We start from the raw sequence: 23,220 nt of genomic DNA on the forward strand, positions 1-23,220 counted from the left end.
ACAGCAAAATATTGTATTATAATATTATTATTCTTGATGATGGGTGTGTAATGCGTTTGGGCAGCACTGAGGCGGTGGTTACGTTTGCATTCGGTTATGTTTCAGTAACCGGTTTTAGACTCCAGACGAGACGCAATCGGACCAAAGTACACGAGACTCCATGATCTGGCCTCGAGTTTCCCGTGAAAGGCATATTATAATATCATACGCCGTGCAGAGGTAGGCACAGTTGTCGGAGAGATGGAAACGCCGACTTTATACTGGAATAATTAATTTTTTTTTTTAATAAAAACGCTGTCGACGAATACACAATGAGTGTCTCGTGAATATATATATATATAATTTTTTTAACAGCTTTTAATTTTTACGCGTATCTATACGAGTACCTGCCTATACTCTTTGGTTAGACCTTAGACACGTAGTATATGATGCCTACCGTATAATATGACTAATATCAGTTTAATTTTATCAGCCGTATAGACGTAACTAGTTCACAAATCTAATAATAATTACCGTGTAGGTACGAGAAACTTCATAGGTATCATCCTTAGATTATCTCCACGACAAACTCAGCTTACGGAAACAATCATTATGTTTAGTGTATATTTAATAAGTATCAATATTGTATTGTTTATACTATATACCCTTAACATTTTTATAAATTAAATGAAATAAATAATAATTACTATAGACCTGGTTACTGTTTAATAATTATAAATGATAATAATGTCTACTAATGATTCACCATATTAAGGTCTGGTCGTCTTGGCATGTTTAGACGTGTATGCAATATATTATTTTGATTTAGAACGTTTGAGTATGAATATTGGTATTAAGATACCTACGTCGAAATTCATCAAGTATGTTCACACCTATTTTAGAGTTGAACGATTCAAAGAATGAATAATATATTGGCCATGTGAAATGTATTATTTTTTACAGTAGATGATTCGTTCTTAAACTTCAGAAATAGATTTTCTGGCACTTAATTGAATCTAGTTGGTACTTAGTGTGGTCAAAAGTAAAAATGTACAGTATTTTTTTTAAATAATTGGGAACAAAAAAAAAAAATGTAGAAAATCAAGAGTATTTTTACAAAACCAGTTTTTGATAAAATCATTTTTTTGTTTTGCTGTTATTCGTAAAGGAATAACTGTAGATATTTGAAATTTTCACAAAACGTTCATATGAGTATTTTATTTTCATTGTAAAATTTAAGTTTGACTTTTTTTTAGCTATTTGTAGACATTTTATATTTTATAATTTTTTTTTAAGATATTGATAAACAAAAATTGTTTGTTTAAAAAGTTTGACAATTTAATCCAAGGTAGATTAAAAGATAACTAATTAGGTGACTGTACTAAAAAAAAAAAATACCGGCTATATAACAATACTTTATTAAGCGAACTGTCCACCATGTGGGTTGCCAAAAGACAGCTAGTATACAAATTCAATATTCTTATAAAATTATAAAAATATAGTAAATAATAGTTAATATACTAACGTTTAACTTTTTGAAAAAATAAAATGTAATATTATTATTTCACCTCGTTCCATCATTCAAATTTGGCGAGTGAACAAAAAGTATTATAGAAGTTCCAACAAAGGATTTTACTTACCAATTAATATTTTGTTAAAACGATAATATTTTATCGACCTGAATGCACAACTATAACAAAACAAAAAACAAACCAAAACAAAACAAAATTAATAAAAGTAATAGATACAATGTTAAGTTATAGTCGTTATAGAGGAAAGCTAAACGAAACTGTCTGAACTAGTAGGAAGGAGCAAATGTTATTCAATAGAAAAATGAATTGAACAATTAAAATATCCTATCTAGCTTTTTATAACAATGATTATTGTCACATTTTGAGATTACAGACTACTGCAGTAATAATATTGATATTGATAATGATTAATATCAAATAGTGGTATATGAAATATAATTGTATGTTAGTCCATATTATTTTAAATGTATACAGCATTTATATGTATAGCATTATTAGTATTGGCAGTATGATACACAAATAAAATATATTTTTAATTGATAGAATGATAAGTCAATAACTGAAATAAGTTCTTTGAAACCATTATGGAATTCGCGCACCAGAGTAAATATAAATACACATTTTCTAATCGGTATTGATAATGTTGCCATGTCTAGGTTTTGTTTATAAATAAAAACTTGTGAATATTAAAATCTATCTAAATTACAATTCGAAATAATTATTGATAACAGTAAAATGTTTAAAATAACATTCATAAGGGACATTGCGATAATGTAGTAAATTAAATAGAAATTATTATTTCTTATTACTTAGACAGATAGGCACGTATATTTGTGGATATTAAAATAAGTAAATAAGTAATAAAATAAATAATATAGGTGATTATAAATTCAGTTTAGATAATGTTTGATAAAAAAATTACGAGTATATATACAAAAATTAGACATGTCCCACCCGTTGAGAAATTTAAGTATTTGGCATATCTGAAGTGGTCTGGTTTTGTATTTTCTGGCAAAAATCTAGATTACTCGAAAAGAGTATCATAATTAAGAATTTTTGATTACTAAGCTTACCAAGCTTTGGTAAAAACACAGGAGAATTAAAATTGTTTTTTTTATTTTATTTTTCGAAAAGTCTTGAGAAGTGTGATTGTAAGGTTTTTGCACGGCACCATCAGTTAACGTTCATTTTTATTTTCGTTTTAATAATAATATAAGAGTAAATCGAATTATTTTACAACGCTTCAAACGTCACATCTGGCGGGCTTAGCAAGTTAGTGATATGAAAAGAAGTCTTATAGACCTTCGATCGCTCAGCTCGTTTAGCCACACACTCTAAGTCCGATCGACTCATTATCCATAAGTATTTACTGATATTCCTTCGATCGATCTAGGTGTTATACTACACTTCTGTTGTATTTAAATGCATATTGTTCTATTTCTATAACCAAACCAAAGCTGATGTATTTAACGATTTTTAATAAAATAATATTAACTATAATTTGACATCACAAGAGTTAGTTCTTAATACAACAGGCATATACCCCCACTTCCCTCAAAAATCGTTTTTTTACAATATTTTTATCGTGTTTTCGTGCGTGGTCCGACGTTCGTCAACGAAGAATTAATAAAACCGGTTGATGACTCGCGTCTAAATCTACGCTGTTTTTGCTCATAATTTCTGTCTATTTCTATAGTACGAGTATAATCGACTAAAACGTAGAATTCAATATTTGTCGACTGTAAAGTCGTAAAAAAGAAAAAAATGAATATTTATTATGAACATCCGGCCGTCGATACTACCCACACATCACGCGGCTGTAATTTTGATTCTCATTAAGTCGGTTAGGAATAAATTATCTAATAATCATCTACACGTGTGCTATATATAGGTGAGGTTGAGTAAAAATATAAAAATAAATACTGCTCACGGAATGTCACCCCATTAGAGAGACTACGTATTTTTCGATGGGAAAAAATCTCTACTGTGACCGAATACTATACGGTTTACTGCACGGCCGCACGCGATGATTGATGACAACGGTGTTGCGAGGTTGGCGATTTTTTAACGTTTCGTAAAAAATCATTGCCGCATGATGTACGACACCTGTGACTTGAGCGCTCGACTACTGTCCAAAGTAATAAAATATCATTCCAACAAAAATAATCCATCCGGTCGTTTAATCGGAACAAACGGCGCCATCTATTTGAGAATTATTCTGTTATTACCATCTATGTATATTATTATGATGTCCGGCAGGCGCCGTAATATTTTGTGACATACGTAATGGATTTTTTTTCTGTGCAATTTCCGTTATGGTATTAGTAGAGGGCGTCTAGTATCTACTATCGAAACTTTTGCTCCCCCCGTTTTTTTTGCCGCTGTTTACATATCGACTTTTAGAAAAAGGTTAATTTCGCCGCAATTTACCCTCTCTCAGTCTCTCCTATTCACTACTATAAAATTGAACCCAAATTGGCTAAATTTATGTTTTGTGATTTGTGTTGGAAATCTAAACAATATATAAAATCCAAATACCACTCACTCACTGATCGCTGTAACTCAAAAACTACGTAACGTACAAACTTGAAATTTCGACTAAGAGGTTCATCTTATATTTTCACCGTGCAATAAGAAAGGATTTTCAAAAATGTTGCGTTTTAGTGGAGTAATTAACAATTATATTTATTCATCGCCAATACGTATTATGCTGCACGGCACGGGCTCATGTGGGCCCGTGCCCCCGTGGGTTTCTAAGCTACCTACAACCTATCCTTTTTGTCCGAAGGTGAACAATAAGAATTGTTCCGAGAAGTTTATTGATAAAAATAATCACATGCATTGCGCGTACACCAATATAATATACTTAATATATTAATAGAATATTATACTCGTATTATATAATAATCGTTGAATGATAACAATAAATGCACACCGATAACATAAACCAATATACATGCAAATTGATAAAGAAGAAAAATTGTTCATTTGATTGGTTTAATCTCTGAAACTAATTAACAGATTTAAAATTTTTTTTACCATCAGAAAGCTACAAAATCCCATGAATCTGTTGGCTATATTATATCTTGATTAATGATAAGTTGCACTTAATTGTTTAATGTAAATTTGAGATTTTTACAGAAATAATTGTAATATTAAATATATTTTTACACAATTTAGTATGGAAGAATAAGAAATACGCAATTTGTCATTAGGCAGCAATTTTAAAAATTGTTTCACTTATACAAAGCTAAAAATCCGATAAAATAATATTATTGAATATACTTTTAGTCCTGTATTTTAAATGACTGTGTTCAAATTCTTTAATGTAGATTAAGATAGGGTAAATCCACGAGAAGTTTTAATCATGATGACTTGGCCTGGTATAAACGACGAATTAATCATATAGAGTCGGTATTTTTAACGGGCAACGAAGTGCACGGGAATCAGCTAGTAATTTATAATTGCACGATTTAAGTATATGACCTAATATACCAGCTTTATAGGTATCAAAAAGTAAATATCAATGTAATGTATTGTTTTGTACAATAAAATCTGCAAATTATATATAAAATAGGTTGTTATTGATGAGTGTTTAAATATTAGAACGACATACCATTTATTAAGGTATTTAAAATATTTTTATTTTTTTTCTGAAATGTGTGGAGGTGTTATATAAGGCAATTATATATTATGCAATGTTTTAAACGATGTGTATTACCAGTTATACAATTTTAATTATAAAACATATTTAACACAATGATGAAACCAAACATTTGGTTAATTTTATCGTAATATTCGTAATCAATTTACCTAATTAACAATATACGTCTTGTTCTTGTTTGGGAAAATGATAGGCACAAAGAATTTAAAAAATAGCCACTTATCCCCACTGCGTTTGAAATCTAATTAGTATGTGTTAGGATGTACAGATGAACATTGAACGTCGTCTTCGATTCATCTAGAAATTATTATAGGTAGGTATGTTGTATAATTGTATATTACTAATTGTTTGCTTGATACATGGTTATTATTATTATCTTGATGTGTAGAAAAAATTATTAAACGGCGCTTGAAGAAATATTCAAAGAAAACAAATTATTTTCGTCACACAACTATTACTATTATTGTTTGTACAGCAAAATTTCTAAATAACGGATACTCGCGGGAACATAAAAGTTATCCACTATTGAAAGGTGTCTGCATATTGTGTGTTCATATAATAATTGCGAATTATTAGTTATTATTAGGGAACGGATTTGAATGCAAATTGCATTTTTTTCTGAATGTCCGAAAACATTGATTTCCAAACACACGGTTCATTTCATACATGAAAGAATTAAAAAATGTAACTTTTATTTTGCATTTTTAAGACTTTAATGCATTTTTTGAAATTTTTAGTGCATTTTGTGGTTTTTAAGTAATTTTTTCAACATTTTTTCCACATTCATTCTAACAAAAAAAAATTAAAATACCTAAATATGAATTATGTTACGAAATTACGAAATTATTGTTGACACGTGTAGACACAAAATATATACATACAAGTTATAACAGATTATTACCCACATTAATGTAAAGATAAGGGATAAGATACGATAAACTATTTATCTAAAGTTAATTAATTAATGTTGTATTGTATTTAAATATTTTTTATTAGATTCTTCATAATAATGTGTTTTTTTATAAGTTTCAAATACTAATAAAAAAATTTTGTTTTTATTGAATATAAACCCATTTTTAAAGTTTTTAGGGCATTTTTTGATGTTAAAGCATTTTTTTAAGGCATTTTTCTTGTTTTTTAGAGCATTTAAATCCGTTCCCTAGTTATTATATACTACGGAGTTTTCATTTGTACGTATACGATGGTGTTTTTTGTTTCTTCATTATTATGGGAAGAATAAATACCGTGTGTGTTCGGTAATTATTCTCCGTTCATTTTAGTTTCTTGATGATTATATATTTATATAATAATATCCTATTACATACCGTCAATGAAAATTTTAAATTTTGAAATGTTAATTTGTTACTACTAAATGTATAATAAATGTAGTTTTTTCGTCATGTTCAATAAAAATCCTTGGAGACATGATGTAAAATACTAAAATATCACAAAAAAATATGAACGGGATGAAAGCGATAAGTATTATTGGTTTGAAACAATAATAATAATTTATATTTTAATCAACACAAATTATACATAATATTTTGCCTTAATCGTAGGTATACATATACATATCGAGACCATTGAGTATTACAATATAGGTATTATAAGAATTTATGAATTTTATAATTATGTACATAGTATCTAATCATATATTGATCTTTGAACACGTACAAATAGGAATAATAGGATATAGGTTACAGATGGTAGGTAAATATTATAATTGCACATACAAAAGTTCATCATTTTCGAGGTCAATTGTGGTTTAGAATCACAATAATAATATAATATGATGCGTTTATAATATTAAAAATATTTGAAAATAAGTCTATATATGATCACAAAGACGTTTTTTAAGATTGATACTTATTTTTGATAAAGGCTAGGTTTATTATGAATTTCACATTGCTTCGAATATTATATATTAAAATCTACTTACGTATTGCTTACGTAAATCATAAATACCACTGAACACCTAACTCAGATATCAAAATGGTAAAAAGCACGTCATATCTCAGCCAAAGCGATACAAAGTATTATAATGCTATTTTATATTACAATAGGCATTGCATCTTACAGTACATAAATAGATTTTAGTAAATAGTTTTACTCCGATTATAGACTGTGAGATACGGTAGGTAAACGGCATGCAATAATATACCCGAGCTGCGGTTTAGGTCCTCATCGGTGAGGGATGATGACACCGTTCTACAAGCTCGGTACTATAGCTACGCCAAAGATCGTGAAAATATTTTGACTGCTCGGATTTATCGTCATTCCGATCCACTGATCCACCCATCGACCAAAAAACGGTTGCAGATTTCTGCGCTCTTGTATAGTGGGTCGTCGTGTTGGGATGATTTGCGAAATGTATAAATAATATTAAAAAGTCCGGCGGCGGATGTGGTTAACATTGTAGGTCACGTGGAACTAACGGATCAGTTCGAGGTGGATCTGTTCGCGGCTCTTGTTGTTGGTCTCGGGCACGTAGAACAGCACGAACAGGAGCCCGGCGGCCGAGAAAGCGGCGAACGAACACCACAACATCACGGGGTTCGCCTCGACGAAGATCTTGAACGTTTTCATGATGACGAACGACAGGGACCAGGAAAAGGATGCGGCAATGGATTGTATGCGACCTCCGTACAAGGCCGGTGACAGCTCGGTGCTTATGAACCATGGGATGGGTCCCAGGCCCAACCGGAAGGCGGATATGAACACGCATAGAATGAGCAGCAAGGACATCCTCCATGACGAGTCCACAAGCGTGTCTGCATACATAATAATAATAATCTAATTTGTATAAAGATCCTGAAGGCACTATTTATGATTTTTATTTTCACGATATTAATCACAACACACGTGTAGCATGTAAGTATAAACGTTTTTAATGGAAATTATAAGCTGATTTTACCATATTTCAAAAAAACAAAAATTTAATAAGTCAACATATTGTTATTATACGATGTGATAATCATAACATCCGGTTATGATTCCAGATTTGACGTGTAGTTTTAAATATTACAATACCAGCCACATTTTGTTATAAACTTTTTTCGCTTATAATATTTTTATTTATTTGATGAAACATATTTACAATCTGTATTTACAGTTATACAATAGGTAAATGTGATGGTGATTGATTGGCAGGAAGGGGAAGTCGCCCAGTGACGGCACCCCGCGTCGTTATAAACTTATAACGAATTAACCGCAACAAAATGTTTTACTCACTGTTTTCTATGAGGCTGAAGTAAGCAACCAAAAGAACGAGACATGCGGTAATGATCGCGGACGAAATCAACAACAGAGTCCTCCGCCCGACCTTGTCGATGAACAGGAACGACACTCCGGAAGCGATTAGTTGGAATGTACCCACTATGATGCACGCAGTGTTCGGGTCGATGGTGGATCCGGATATTTTGAATAATGTGGAAGAGTATTGGATCACACCACCGGCGCCGGACATTCGTTGTACGAGCACCAGGCCAAAAGAAATGACCGTCACTCTAGTTAAAAATTTTCTAAAAACATTTAAAAATCATGTTTTAGATTATTGTAAAAAACATGAACCTCGTTCACATTGCTCGATCGTTCGATCGGTGACTGCGTAATGTAATCAAAGGTAAGTAAGTAAACTGTTTTTTTTTTTTTTTTAAATTTAAGTTAATTATCTAATAAAAAAAAAAAAATAACAAAGCTTGATTGATATTGGTTTTGAAATATAAATTAACTTAAATAACTAAATTATAGTTAGACATTTTCAAAAACATAATAACTTAAGTTAAAAGTTATCTTTTTAATTACCATTTACCACATTCACAAATGTATTTATTTTTAAGAAGTGGACAATTAATAGTAATACTTTTATAGTTTTGGTATATGATAGGCTAGGCTAAATATTATTAGAGAACACATCTGACTTTTTACATATTTATGTAATAAAAATGTGTTTATGAAAAAATGTTATTTTTTTTCAATCACTGTGTAAGAGCAGTTTTCATGGCTGCTTAATGTGTATATAGTCATAAAATATTAGGTCTGTCATTTTAGAAATTTGATATTATTATTAAACTTCTTAAGGGTTTTAGAAATATTGGATAGTTAATAGTTTTAATTGAATGCCAGTTATTGTGCTTATCGAGTCATTCATCGAGAGTTTGGTTCAAATTGTTATCGTACAATACTGAAATGTGTATTGTTCAGCATTGGTTTACAACAAGAACAGGCAACATCGCGTTATTGATAAACTTTAATACAATATTAGTAAACGTAAATCGTAAAAAAATATTATTTTACTTGTTTTCGGCACTCATATTTCCACCACGTTCAAACAACTCATCGTCGTGGCACTTGGATGTCTCTATTTTATCGAACTCATTTTTGACATTGAACCGCCTGCCCCTTAACCATCTGAAATGTAAGCAACAAACACCACAATTAAGTAAATTCAAAATAATGTTTTAAATTGTTTTAACTTACTCTAGCCTTAATTAAAAATTTGTTTTGAATGAATAATGGCTTACAGGTAATCTGATAATTCTGATGTATAAATACCCAGTTTTTTGAATTTATATCAGTTTGGGTTTATTAAATTATTATCATGTTAACTGTAGAAAAAAAGGTTTAATTTAATATCATACTCTGAATCACTATAATATCTATGTATATATCGTAAATAACTGATAAGCATTCACATTTAAAAATTTAGATGATCTGCAACAGTAAAAAATAGCAAGCATTATCCCTAAAAATTGTGATCTAGTGCTTCGCTTGTAAAACTTCAAACTCTCAATAGTTATAAAAGATCTCCACGATAAAAATATGATAAAAAAAAAAATTCAAATATACGAAAATGAGATACAGTCAACATCACTAAAACCCGACTAGCTTATAGAGACGAGTGAGTTCTAAAAAATTGTATTCACTCGGTTGGATTCAATTAAAATAGATAATTTATTGCATTACCTATATTATAAAGTACGATAAAAAAGAAAAAACTGACCTCAGCTCCGATGCCGCTTGTTCATACCGGCCGACGTTGTACAGGTAGACGGGCGACTCGGGCATGTACGAGAACAGCACGACAAACATAATCGGCACGGCGGTACACGCCAGACAGAACTGTCGCACTCCCAGCAACACCGTCCTGGCCACGTAGCCGTACAGTATGCCGGCGCACAGCATGAAGTCCAGAAACACCCCCGTGCGGCCACGCAACATGTCCGACGACACCTCGCTGGCGTAAAGCGGCACGGCCACGGTGGTCGCGCCCACCGATATACCGCACATGAACCGTCCCAAGCACTCCAGGAACATCTGCGAACACATCGTACACGCGATTTGCATATATTTGTCGTTGTCGTTGTCATAGTTGTCGTGGTTGTTGTGATCATCGCGCGTTTGGGCCAAGGCGAAAAATCATTGCAAATATTTCAGGCGCGGGTGCAGTTTTCTCGCGGACGGTTATCTCGGTTTTTTATTACATATTACAGGCTGTACCGTAATTTACAATACTTATATCAGACGATCGATGCCCATCGTAGTCGTGCTACAATGCTACAAAAGTGTTATAAAAATCTTTGAAAATATGTGAAGTTAACATTATTAATTCTTGGGTTGCAACGACGGACGATCCTCAAATAATCATTATAAAGTACTTGCCATTTAAAATAACAAGCGTATTTAAATGTATTTCACAGTAACATATTGATATCATCGGGTAAAATCTCTATATGAACGACGTAATTTATATAAGAATTCTGTGAACGAATTATTGTGAAAAACGAATAAGCAGTAGATATTGGTATTTAAACTGGAAATAGGTGAGTAAAATTTACGTAAAATCATTTTTTATCGATAAAGTCTCGTCTATTGCACCAACCCGTATACAACATGAATACATTGATTTTTGAAATAAAACGGCACGTGAATCGATTAACATGCAGTAGGTATGTATATATATTACGTCGTGGGGGACGAGGTGGCCGAGCGGTCTAACGCGTCGGCTGTGGCTCAGCCGGTCCGGGTTCGATCCTCGACCATCGGGCGACATATTTCTCCGGGCAAGTCACGGTGTCCGGAGAACTAGTGCCGCCATCCCCCACTCCGGGGCATGGCAGAAACTTACGGATGCCCCAATAGAAATTCTGCCAAAATTCTCACCCACGTGGATAACCATCCTACCGTTTCATAAAACCTACAGTACTACCCCATTCCCAATGGCCTTAGTTGCCGCGGGATAATAAAAAAAAAAAATAAAAATAAATATTACGTCGTAATTATCAACACTAAACGGAACAAAAATGAGGTTTAGGTAAAAGTACATTTTATTATGATACGTAGAAAAGCGATAACCGTGGACGTCAACAAGCGGTCGTCAAAATAGGTTCGACTCGATATTTCAATATTCGGGATATACTATATATATTATTGCGTGTTGGAAATGAATTAACATAATGATTTGCATCTACATATTGTATTACCATTATTCTGGGTGATTTTTTTTTCATATAGGTATACCGTAAAAATCATAGATATTACTGCTCGTATGAAATTATATTGATAGGTATAGTTAAATTATTTATTGGTATAGGCAAAACGTTATAATGATTATGACGGTGTAAAACGATTACTGAAATTAGTAGGTAATTATGAATACCAAATGTCTAAGAAAAAAACGCGCTATTCGACTGCGTTGTAATAATTGCAAGTGCGTCAATTATGTAATTCAATCCATATTAAGTATATGATAATATATTAGATATTTTTCCATTAGAATAAAATAACCATGTTAACCACGAACCTCGTCATTTATGTTATCATGATAACGCCAAAATATTTTTTATTCATATGCATAATAAACTCGAGAACAATACCGTACACCAGCCGACGAGAAAGCACGCCATGCAATAACATCCCCAGATGCGATTAGACTCAACTGTTTCACCCTACACGACGCTAAATCCATAATAAAAACAATTTCTAATAACATAATATGGCTACGGACATGGAAAAAAGGTTCCACAAAATTAAATTAAATTAAAAATTCCATACATCCATGGCCCTACCTGTCGGACTCCTCAAGGAAAATAGAAACCGCAATAAACAGAATGCGAATAGGTCACACATGGCTAACACACCAATATCTGATAAAAAAGGAAGACACCATTTGTGCCAGTTGTGGTATTCCTCTCACAATTAAACACATCATATCCGAATGCCGCATATACGAAACGGACAAACGGGAAGCAGGTGTATCCAACATTTTATCAGAAGCCCTGCACCCAAACAATATTAATAATTTGATAACATTTATAATTAAGTCCAAGCTTATAAATTGTATATAACCTGTAAATAATTGTATATATATTATTAACCTATTGTAAACCAACGCCAATGGCCTTTGACGCCGAGGCTTAATATAAATAAAAAAAAAAAAAAAATACCGTACACTGTCGTCGGGACTAAGTACCTATATCATATAAGTACTGCTTTTAATCTAGTTTAAGCACGAAACTAAATTACGAAATGCGATAACGTTCGCTAATGTATAAATAATGTTTGATACACTTGCGGGTGGTTAGGTTCTGTAAAAATATTGACTATGAAAAATGTCTCCGTTAAAAATACATTACATTAGACACACACTGCAGATAACTTCGTGCGTCATACCGAGACCTACAAGTTTTCAAATCAGCCACGGTAGTTCTTTAGGGTATATAATTTTCCTTCGACAAAATGATTATCTATAATGTATGTCATACTCACGCTCTCCAACCGCAACAGACACAATATCCATCCGACTATCATGGGGCCGGCCAGCCAGAGCAGCAGCGACTTTCGACCATACTTTTGACCCAAAAAGCCGGCGGGTAATGCTCCAAGCAGCGCACCTAACACGTAAATCGATATGATCCACGATTCCTGTTCGGTGGACCACTTCTTCAAATCATTTTCTTTGATACTTCCTTCGGTGGGAGACCATCCCGCGATGACTGTGCCCGCCGACAGTGACATCAACGAGGCTGCACACAATGTAAACAATTTAAAACGTAGGTACAATATTTCTGCAATGGTTTTAATTGGGGATGGGTCAAACTTGTATTTTAAAATACTCAAACATAAGAAGATGTAATAATTATAACAACTTACACCCTCATAACTTTTATAAACATTAAAACAGGTAGGTATATCATAAACAAAGCCAACGTATGGATACAGGTATAGTATGTTCTTAACTTAGAGTTTGATGATAGATTAATTCACTCTAATATTAAAAATAATAGTACACGGTTGGTTTTGCTAAACGTAAATTTGGTATGTTGTACATAAGTCAGAAAGAGAAAACAAATAGTCCGCTGACTTTTTCTCTTAATCTTATCCAAACTTTCAAACTTTTTAGAATTTATAAAATATATTAAATAAATATAGCAGTAGAAATTAAACGTTGACTTTAAATGTTTTTAAGAGTTTAATTTAAAATGTTTAAACAAATAAAAAATAAATAAAAATAGTTAGATTTTGTTATGGGTACTCATTTTGAGTGAAAAAGATATTATATGGTCCAAAATTACAACATACGAACACTTGACAAAAAATAATCCAAATATCTCTGATGCTATTACACTTTAACACTGCGTTTACGCTAATAGTTACTATTTTAGATATTTGAAAAGTTTGAGTTTGAATTCAAACCCAATTTTTTTCGAACTCGAGACTTCTTTAAGTGTAAGGTATTTGAGGAGTTGAAGAGTTTGAGAACACATACCTTATATTTTAATTGATTACATATTTTGTTGTGCACTATCGTCTGTTTTTAGAAAATAGACAAACGAGTAAAAAAAAACTTTCAGTAAGGTATTTTTTTTCTCAAAAATATTAACTAGAATATTATATGAGTTAGTCGAACTGTTTTAAAATGTTACCTAGAAAGCACGCTGACAGTTGTCTGCGACAAGATTTTGCCTTCTCTGCCTCGTTTGTTCCGATAAGTCTTTCATTTTCTCTGAACGTCTTTTTATTCATATCGATCTTTTCATATATACATATATATAATGTTTTCGCTGACAGTCACAACGTGTTTAGAATGTTTATGTTCTTGTTCTAAGTCTCTTGGAATATAGTCTGAAACATAAAAACATTCTTAAATACAAAGTGTCTAACCTAGTTTGTCCTAGTAAGAATAATTATTCCATGAACCACTAATATCTACAAATTACAATTTTACATAAATCAACTCTAAGTCATAACTGATAATCAATACATAAATCAAGTTTTTAAGGAACACAGATTAATTTATAACAAATAACAAAGAGTCAAAAAATATACAACAACCAGCTCAAACATCTAATTATTAAGCCATTAAGAGGACTGGAGCGTGAAACGTTTCAAGGAGTAATATCCAAACAATGAAAGCGTTTATATTTGATCTGTGCCACTTATGTGAGAAGTAGATGGATTTAGGTGTGTGTAATTTGTAAAATTCGTTATCGAGTATCAGACACCGATAGCTTCTTGCCACCAGCTGTATATAATGGATTTGTATACGCGCAGGCACATGCCTAAGACATAGATTTTATAAAATATATGACATGTTATTCAAATGAAAAAAAATGTAAAAAAATTAGACAAAATTGATTGATTGATGAAATTGGATTCGATGGATTTTAATTTTGAAAATGAACATTAATTAGTCATTATATTTATAATAGGGAATAGCCGGGGGGTCATTTATTCAAACTTCGATATTTAGCCAACTGTGTTTTTAGTAGACAAATATAGTCAAATCAATATGTTGTTATTTTTGTGACTCGTCAATGTGTGACAAGTGAACTAACATAAATTGGTGTGTGTCCGATTTAAGGTGTTTGTTGAATGTAGAAAGTTGTGATAGGAATACAGCGCTCATCTGAATGATTGGGCTGCGTAATAGGAGTTGATTCCCGGATGGATTAAGAGGTACGTATGAATTGATTCTCGGGTCATTATATATTTTTTTCAATGTTTAGTAATATTTTTAGCCTATTAGCATAACTCAAGAAACACCACAAAGAGGTTGGCCGACAAGTTTCTCAAAAATTTTGTTTTTTTTTTTTGTTTTTTCATATTTTGAAAATTATTCAATTTTTATTTATTAATTATTTTTTGTAAAAAATTTTAGTAATTAGGTTAAAAAAATACAAAAAAATTTAGTAATTTAGTAAAAAAATTAGTAATTTGGTAAAAATGTCTATCACGTTGTTTTTATAAATTGGTATCTGCAGGTAATGAGATTATACAACAACTCATACCTAGGTACCTAATAATGACCCGGAAATCAACTAATACATAAAATAGGTCTCGGGAATCAACTCACCTATCGCGTATGAATGTTTTATTTTTAATCGGTGCTCTTCCGTCCGCGCAAGCGAATGACAAACAATATTATGGACAATATTTTCAAATTACTAAAAATGATAGGAAATATACTAAATCACCAAACCACCTTTAAAAACTGTTTAATTAAGGTAGAATGGATTTTTATTTTTATTCATCAACACATTTACTGTGTTTTACCTTGATGAGCAAATTATAATATTCCAAAAACTGTTATGATATAGAAATAAAAAAATATATTATAATACCGTTTTTGCGTTTAGTTAAAAACAAAAACGAACATTGTTCCGATACAACGTGAATAAACTTAATAACGAAACAAAATCCGTTTTCAAAATCAAAATTTACCAAACTAAAACTCCACAGTTTCGACGGGCGATCAAGTATAATAACGATTTTTTGTATGTTGCCTGATGCGGTCTCCTTTAAATCGACTTTTATTAAATTATGTTATAATATTGACTGCTACGTTTAATTATTTAAGAAAACCATTGATTAGTCGTTTATCACATGTTGATTGTTTGGACGTGTGTGTTGTGTATTGCCGTTTATATAGCGTAGGTACAGTGTCAAATAAGCAAATTAGACTTGGTACATAATAATATAATATTGCATATACCTACAAGTATAAAACAGTATTTAATTGCAATCTACTTGCCAAGACTCTGATAACGCTACAATATAATATGAGTATAATATGACGTTCGAATTTCGTTTTAATGTACACGTATTGTTAGATTGCGTATCATACCTTAGACTTTGCATCGTAATCATTTGGATTTAAACTAATTAAACTATTCATGTGGGTACTTTATATTTTGTGGTTGGACAGATTCGTTTGTTGTTAATTCGATTTTGATTATGTGTGTTTAGTTTATTTAGAGTGCAATGTATAATTTGATTAAGCTTTATTGTATGTGATGGTGAACTATATGTATACAATTAACTAGGTATAAGAATACGCAAAATATAAATATAAAATTATATAAAACGAAAAAAAATCAAAATTCATAAATAATAAATATTATAGTATTATGAACCAAATTGTGAAAATATTGGAACATGTATTTTCGATATTTTTAAACTGTTAAATTAATAACTTATGACAAACCCTGTATTATTATTTTTCGGTTTTTGACTAGATTTTTGACCAAAAACTTACAATTTTTAATTCGTTTTTTTTTTCACTAGAAATAGTGTCTTCTGACAAAAAAAACTGACATCATACTAAAATCAATAAGCTCAGAATCTAAAATCACAAATTTGATGTTGTGAGTTATTATATACTTATAACACAAAGAGCTATATGAGAATGACTCTAAGCTCTGCTTGCGACGAATAACATAATATAGAATAAAATAAAATAAAATAAAATAAAATAAATATATGATATGATATATACATGAATATATTATATAAGAATGATGCACAATAACAAATAATGGAATAATGGAGTCTGTATATATTTTGTGTCTTGATATTAAACTGCAAGCTTTCTAAGCTCAAGTGATAATATTCGATAAAACTATTGAAGTAGTAAATCTCGTTGAACAAAACAGCAGTATTCTGCATACTGTAGTGTAAGACAATATTGTAACCGATACCAATGTACCACGAAAGATGAAAAACAAGTACTTGAAATAGCTGAACTGCTGAAACCACAATTTATTGATGTATGCATTCCAAGATTAATAAAGTGAATTGCGGTTCACATCGTACTCTCTAATTACTTTTTCTACCAGTTTGTCTTTAGAGTTAGGTATATTGTAAAAATTAATGTAAGTCCATATAATCATTGCATAACACATATTATTATAATAGATAATTATTAGATAGTATACGTTAAAATATATCGTAAGGATATTATACGATTATAATATCAAGACATTGATGTCTGAATGTCTGATGATTGGATAATATAAAAATAAAAAGAGTGCGTGTACACCTGTCAGCAGAATATTTAACATACATATAGAATTATATTCGATTTTTTGTTTGCTTAATATTAATATTAGATTCTGAACGAAGTGATGAATATATTGATTTTACAATGATGTGTGTGTTTTTTTTTTTTTTTTTTGTGTGTGTCTGTGTACAGCATAACTAGTCGAAATAATGCTTCAATTTCAAACTTTGGGGAGGTTTCCGATGTAAAAGTGAATACCATTGGTGCATTATAAAGGTCAAAAGTAAACATTTTCCAATAGTTTTCAAAAAAATTTAGATAAATAAAAAAAAAATAACAGAAAAACGGGAATTTTTACGCAAAACCAGTTTTCGACCAAATTTATTTTTTTATATGGTTGTAATTCAAAAACTACTCATTGTAAATACTTGAAATTTTCACCAAATGTTTATTTTAGTGTTATCTATATATAGTTTAATTTTCACAAATTTTTGACTTTTTTTGAGTTATTTATAGGCCACTGACATTTTCAATTTTTTTTTGATGTGCCGGTAAAAAAATGTTGGACGACCAAAAAAACTTGAAAATTGAATACAAGGTTCCTTATGAGTTGTTCTTATTGTAGCTAAAAAAAAATTAAAAATCGTTAGTTAGAATTTTTTTTATAAGCGTTTATAGTTAAAATTTTTACGAAATCTGTCGAAAACGCGAATATTTGCAAGTAATTTTGAAGTTGAAAAATCATAAATTTTTTTGCGTTTATAACTAAGGATTAAAAATACAACACTAAGTTTTCCATAAGTTTTCCTTCAATTAGCTATAGAGAAAACTCGAAGCATCATTATAGAAACAATTTTAAGTGCGTTTGAATTTTAAATTTTTACGAAAAAGCGTAACAATAACGATTTATCCTCAAACGATTTTAAATATTTGTAATTATTCAAAAAGTATAAGTCGTAGATACTTGAAATTGTATCAGTTATTTAGATTGGCATTTTCTTTACATGATTTAATTTTCAAAATATTTTGACTTTTTTGAGATATTTATAGACAACTGAAATTTTCAATTTTTCTGAAAATTTTTTTTGAAGTGTCGATAAATTTTTTTCGGCCCTATCAAAATACTTGAAAATTTAATACAAAGTTTCTCATAAGTGATTCTTATAGCATTTAAAAATTATAAGAATACATAGGCACAATTTTTTTTTTTATTAGCATTTGAAGTTCAAATATTGACTTAATACGTAAAAATTACGGCAATGTTCAAATCATGTTAGGTAGAAATTCATAAAAGTTTTTCTTTTTAGATCTAAGATTTGAAAATTTTTAATAATCTATAATATATCCTAGACAGATAAACCGTCTCCGTTCAGAATCGTTTTTCGTATACAATGATACCTATCATTGCATTCAAATTTAACCTACCCTAGTCAGATCCACCCCACCCCCTAATGTACAGCAGAGCGATACCCACTTACTTGCTTTTTTTAAATTATAATAATTTTATGACTATAGTTATTTATATTTTGTTTGTACTGCCATTAATAATTATTACCAATATTATTTTACACACTTGAGTTTAAATGGTGTAACTAAATTATATCATGTGTAATATTATACAAATTAATCGATTTGTTCAAAATTAACATGAAAAACAATCATTTTTTAACCATACTTGATATATTTTTTTGTTACAATCCTAAAATCTGTTAACATAGAAAATAAGATATTTATTGAAGTTTGACGGGACTTTGTATATTTTATTTTGAATCGTCTGCTGTAAAAAATTATTTTCAGTAGATTAATTATAATGAACCATATCACATAATTTCATGAAACTATCATAAAATATATAACTATTTATTATTACCTACTTAGATACTTAAGTTACAGGCTTACAGCCAATAATTTACTCGGTGGCGTACTTAACTTAAAGCCTGGTGTAATACATACATTTGCATACTTACATATATTTTTATGAAAGGTGATTAGTGGTAAAAAACCTTAACTGTATGTAAAATAATTAAGAGTTTTTAGTTAAATATTTATCAGATAGATTTTCTTACAAAGTAATTGAATAAGTATGATGCAATTTGTTAGAACATTTAATTTCGACGCAGATACGTTGATTAATATATTTTTTTGATTTATTAAATCTTTAAATATCGCTATAAAATGTATCAGTGCATTATAACAATTTATCAGTTGTTTTAAAAAATTGGAAACTTGGGGTTGTTGAAAAAGTGTTATTAGTTAGACAATGATTGATATGCAACAAAAATTTAAAATATGCATTTTATTTATTAAAACATTCAAATATTATGCAAAACGGGTTTTTTTTTATCTCAGTATAATTTTAAATATTTTTTACATAAAATCAGAAAGTGATTGAAATTAATTATTAGTAATTATTTATTATTTGTCATTGCATATTAAATTACATTCTGTTATGAATGTTATGATACATTCTTTCAAATATTGAAATATGAACATTGAACGTCAAGCGATTGGAAATTTGGAATGACATTTTGGTCGTTAACATCCAAGCTCTAGAAATCTAGACTGATATCTATATTTTAAAAATATTTTAGATGAGATTTAAGTCCCAAAATCCACGATAACTTAAACTATCATGCACGTTTGATAGTGCATATAAATCTAATGTGATGATCTATTGTGCCATTGTAACAGTAACTATCATAATATATATTGCATATAAAAAAAAAATATATATATATTAAAAATCCTAATAAATAAATGAAAGAATTGTATAAAATATCGTACTAATAATATTATCTTTACTATATATTTACTTATCAATGGGATTATTACAAACTAGATGATTAATTAAATAAATGGTACAATCGAAGCTGTCAGAAAATCCGAATTGTGCCTAAATGCTGTTATAAATCTAAAACGGCATATTATAATCGCAGAATAGTTAAGATAAAAACGTATCTGTGATGACTGATGACCAATGAGTATAATAATGATGAAAAAAAAATTTTAAATAGATTTTAACAGTAATCAATTTAAAAATAAAATATAGAAATGGATAGTACCTAACACTTAATTTATTATTGCTTATTGGATATTGATACATCATTTTATGTCACCTGCTTGAAAAAACTAATGATTAAATATTATAATATCTTATATTAGTATGTCCATTATCAGTTGTTTGTATAATATTGTATATTTGCGGGTGAATAAATATATTTATCGACATTTTGAAAAATTAAAAACCTATGCTAATAATCCCAATAGTCCCTAAAAGTCTAAACTAATCAATGGATACCATACTGAAACATACAACCGGTTGAAGCATATTATTATACATTTTTACACATAAATGGGTGCTATTCCCGATAGATTTTTGAACCAAAATCTAAGACGCTACTATAATTTCGGTAATGGACGATGAATTTTTGTGGTCTGTAACAATTAACACTGCTCAAAATCACAATTAACTTCGATTCATTGATTTTTATGTTTTTTGCGTACCTACCTTTTTTTCTCCAGTTTTTATCCGACGACGCCGCGGAAACTGCTTTCGCATTGCTTTTGCGGCGCCGTCATCGTTTACTGATAATACCAATATTTATAGGTACATACGTGGGAGGTATATGGGACTGCTCGGGGACTTACATATTCATATGTTTTTTTATCTAATTATACATTATAATTATTACGTGCAAATAATGTTAATAATAAAAATCGTGTAACATAATAAATACCTTCAGGTAAAATGTGTTAATCGCTGATTACACCGTTTATGATGTTATTCCAATATTGCTCGACCAGTTTAATAGGTAGGTTTTATCGAGTAGGTAGCCACCTATTATTAATACAATTAAGCAGTACAATACTAATAATTGATGATCAAAACCAACACCAATAGAAAACTCTGTACAATACAAAAATATCACTGAATAATATTAACCAGTTTGGTGTATTAATATTATTGTTATATAAACTACATTATCATTGTGATGCACGCGTGGTCACTATCGTTGGAACACTGCGGCTAGTCTCGTAAAGAAAAAAAGGAGCACACTAAAATATATACAACGGACGGATCGTATGCCACTAAAGAATATAATATATTAACCAGTTTGAATATTATTACACACTTCACCAATCTCAGTTCAGAGGAAAATATAGCGTGTATTATGTAATAATATTAATATTAATTATTGTAAATTATACGTGACCTATAGATGCATTATATTTTTATTTTTTATCTCTTTACTAGATAAGATAAAGACCCAGGCACGATTAATATTTATTTAAGATGTTCAAACACAAAATTATTAAATTCTAAATTTATACATATCATGATATTCGAATAAAATATAATTAAAATATGATTCCGTTCTTTTCAAATCGACGAAAAAATTATATTTATTTATTTATTTACAATCCGAGAGCCTAACATAATTATAAAGATATGATTAAACCTAAGTGGTTGCTACACATACCCATTTTTATAATTCGTTACATCATTAAAGATTACAAAATTAGTAAATAGGTAATGAGATACAGCTATAATAAAACTAAAAATAAGAAATAAATGAAACTACGTATAAAAAATTAGCATATGTGAAGTATTTTTGTATCCAGAGAAAATATATATTTTTTATTAAATCCAACAAATATTCCATGGACGTATATAACGTATTATATTACATTTTTATTACTGGGAATTTCCTATCAACAACTTTTCATACTTCCTTTCATTGTTTATAATATTTATATTAATTTGTGTAATTATTTTAGCCAGTTGTCAGTCATCAATGGATTAGTAATTAATGTGATACGTCATATTGTTCTTCCTAAGTTGGTGTAGGTAATAATGTTGGTTTTTAGAAATTCAAATTCAAAATCTATAATAAAGGTGATGATAAAATATGTTATGAAGAAACACTTCATTGCAGTAAGAAAGAACAAGGATAATAGACATTTCCACTAGGAAATTATGTTAAAAAAATAAACTATAATGACTAACCTAGAATACTAAAGATTACTATTTTAAAAATAAAAACCAAAAAAGAGAACATATTTCAACCATAGGTATTTGAATATATTATTGTCTATTTTCATTGGTATTTATTTCTGTTGTTCCTTTTTTCCTTGTTTTATTTTAGTTATTTTTTTCCTCTTTCGTTCTTCCAATATCAGTAAAAACACAAATTATATTTAAATCAAGTTTTTTTTAGATAAAATTACTATTAATAGGTACTGAATGCTTAATAGAATTTTATTCAGCTATTAAATATAATTTGCAACAAGTTTCTTGAGCCACTCTAATAAAATATTATTGATATTATTTTTATAATCAGTATAGTATAGTATCATTAATAAGCTAATAACCTTGATGTTGAAGCTGTAATAATAAAAAAAAAGTACCAATAATATTGGCACATATACTTGGATACTTATTCTATGAATCAAATTAACCATTTTGTTCAGTTAAAGAACAGTACAATCTAAATTTAGAAAACAAAAATATTATTTTACATCTTATGTGATTAAACATTTATGCATGGGTCGACAATTAGGTAAAATATACGAGATATGATGTTATAGCAAAAAAATGTCGAATCGTTGAAACATTTGTGACGTACTTGTACAACTATCATCACCCTGTGTTGCATTAAATAAATATTTAGACAATCGGGATACATAGGTTCGTTTTGTGATAATATTGATATATTATACTATTATAATAATAAATTCGTATGTAGTGCGATATCGACGAATAT

At 29.7% G+C, this 23,220-nt stretch overlaps 1 protein-coding gene across 1 annotated transcript; it reads right to left on the reverse strand.

Moving 5' to 3' along the window:
* Positions 1 to 6,642: 6,642 nt before the first annotated feature.
* On the reverse strand, positions 6,643 to 21,552 carry LOC107165255 (facilitated trehalose transporter Tret1-like). The gene is made up of 7 exons (XM_089227274.1): positions 21,193 to 21,552; positions 14,100 to 14,298; positions 12,943 to 13,199; positions 10,178 to 10,491; positions 9,472 to 9,585; positions 8,407 to 8,696; positions 6,643 to 7,946 (listed from the first exon to the last, which is right to left on the reverse strand). Exons 2-7 carry the CDS (start codon positions 14,197 to 14,199, stop codon positions 7,606 to 7,608), a joined length of 1,416 nt encoding a protein of 471 aa, XP_089083400.1. The 5' UTR covers positions 14,200 to 14,298; positions 21,193 to 21,552; the 3' UTR covers positions 6,643 to 7,605.
* Between the last annotated feature and the right edge of the window lie 1,668 nt (positions 21,553 to 23,220).

The sequence above is a fragment of the Diuraphis noxia genome, unplaced genomic scaffold (assembly GCF_037042655.1).
Source record: "Diuraphis noxia isolate RWA-SAM2 unplaced genomic scaffold, SU_Dnox_SAM2 contig0004, whole genome shotgun sequence".
In the NCBI taxonomy this organism is placed as follows: domain Eukaryota; kingdom Metazoa; phylum Arthropoda; class Insecta; order Hemiptera; family Aphididae; genus Diuraphis; species Diuraphis noxia.

Excerpts from the sequence above, each read along its gene's own strand:
- LOC107165255 (XM_089227274.1), bottom strand. The coding sequence starts at position 14,199 with ATGAATAAAAAGACGTTCAGAGAAAATGAAAGACTTATCGGAACAAAC. Across the intron at positions 10,492-12,942 it reads GTCTGTTGCGGTTGGAGAGC|ATGTTCCTGGAGTGCTTGGG; the intron begins GTGAGTATGACA and ends ATGTGTTCGCAG. Across the intron at positions 8,697-9,471 it reads AATATGAGTGCCGAAAACAA|AAAATTTTTAACTAGAGTGA; the intron begins GTAAAATAATAT and ends AAATGTTTTTAG.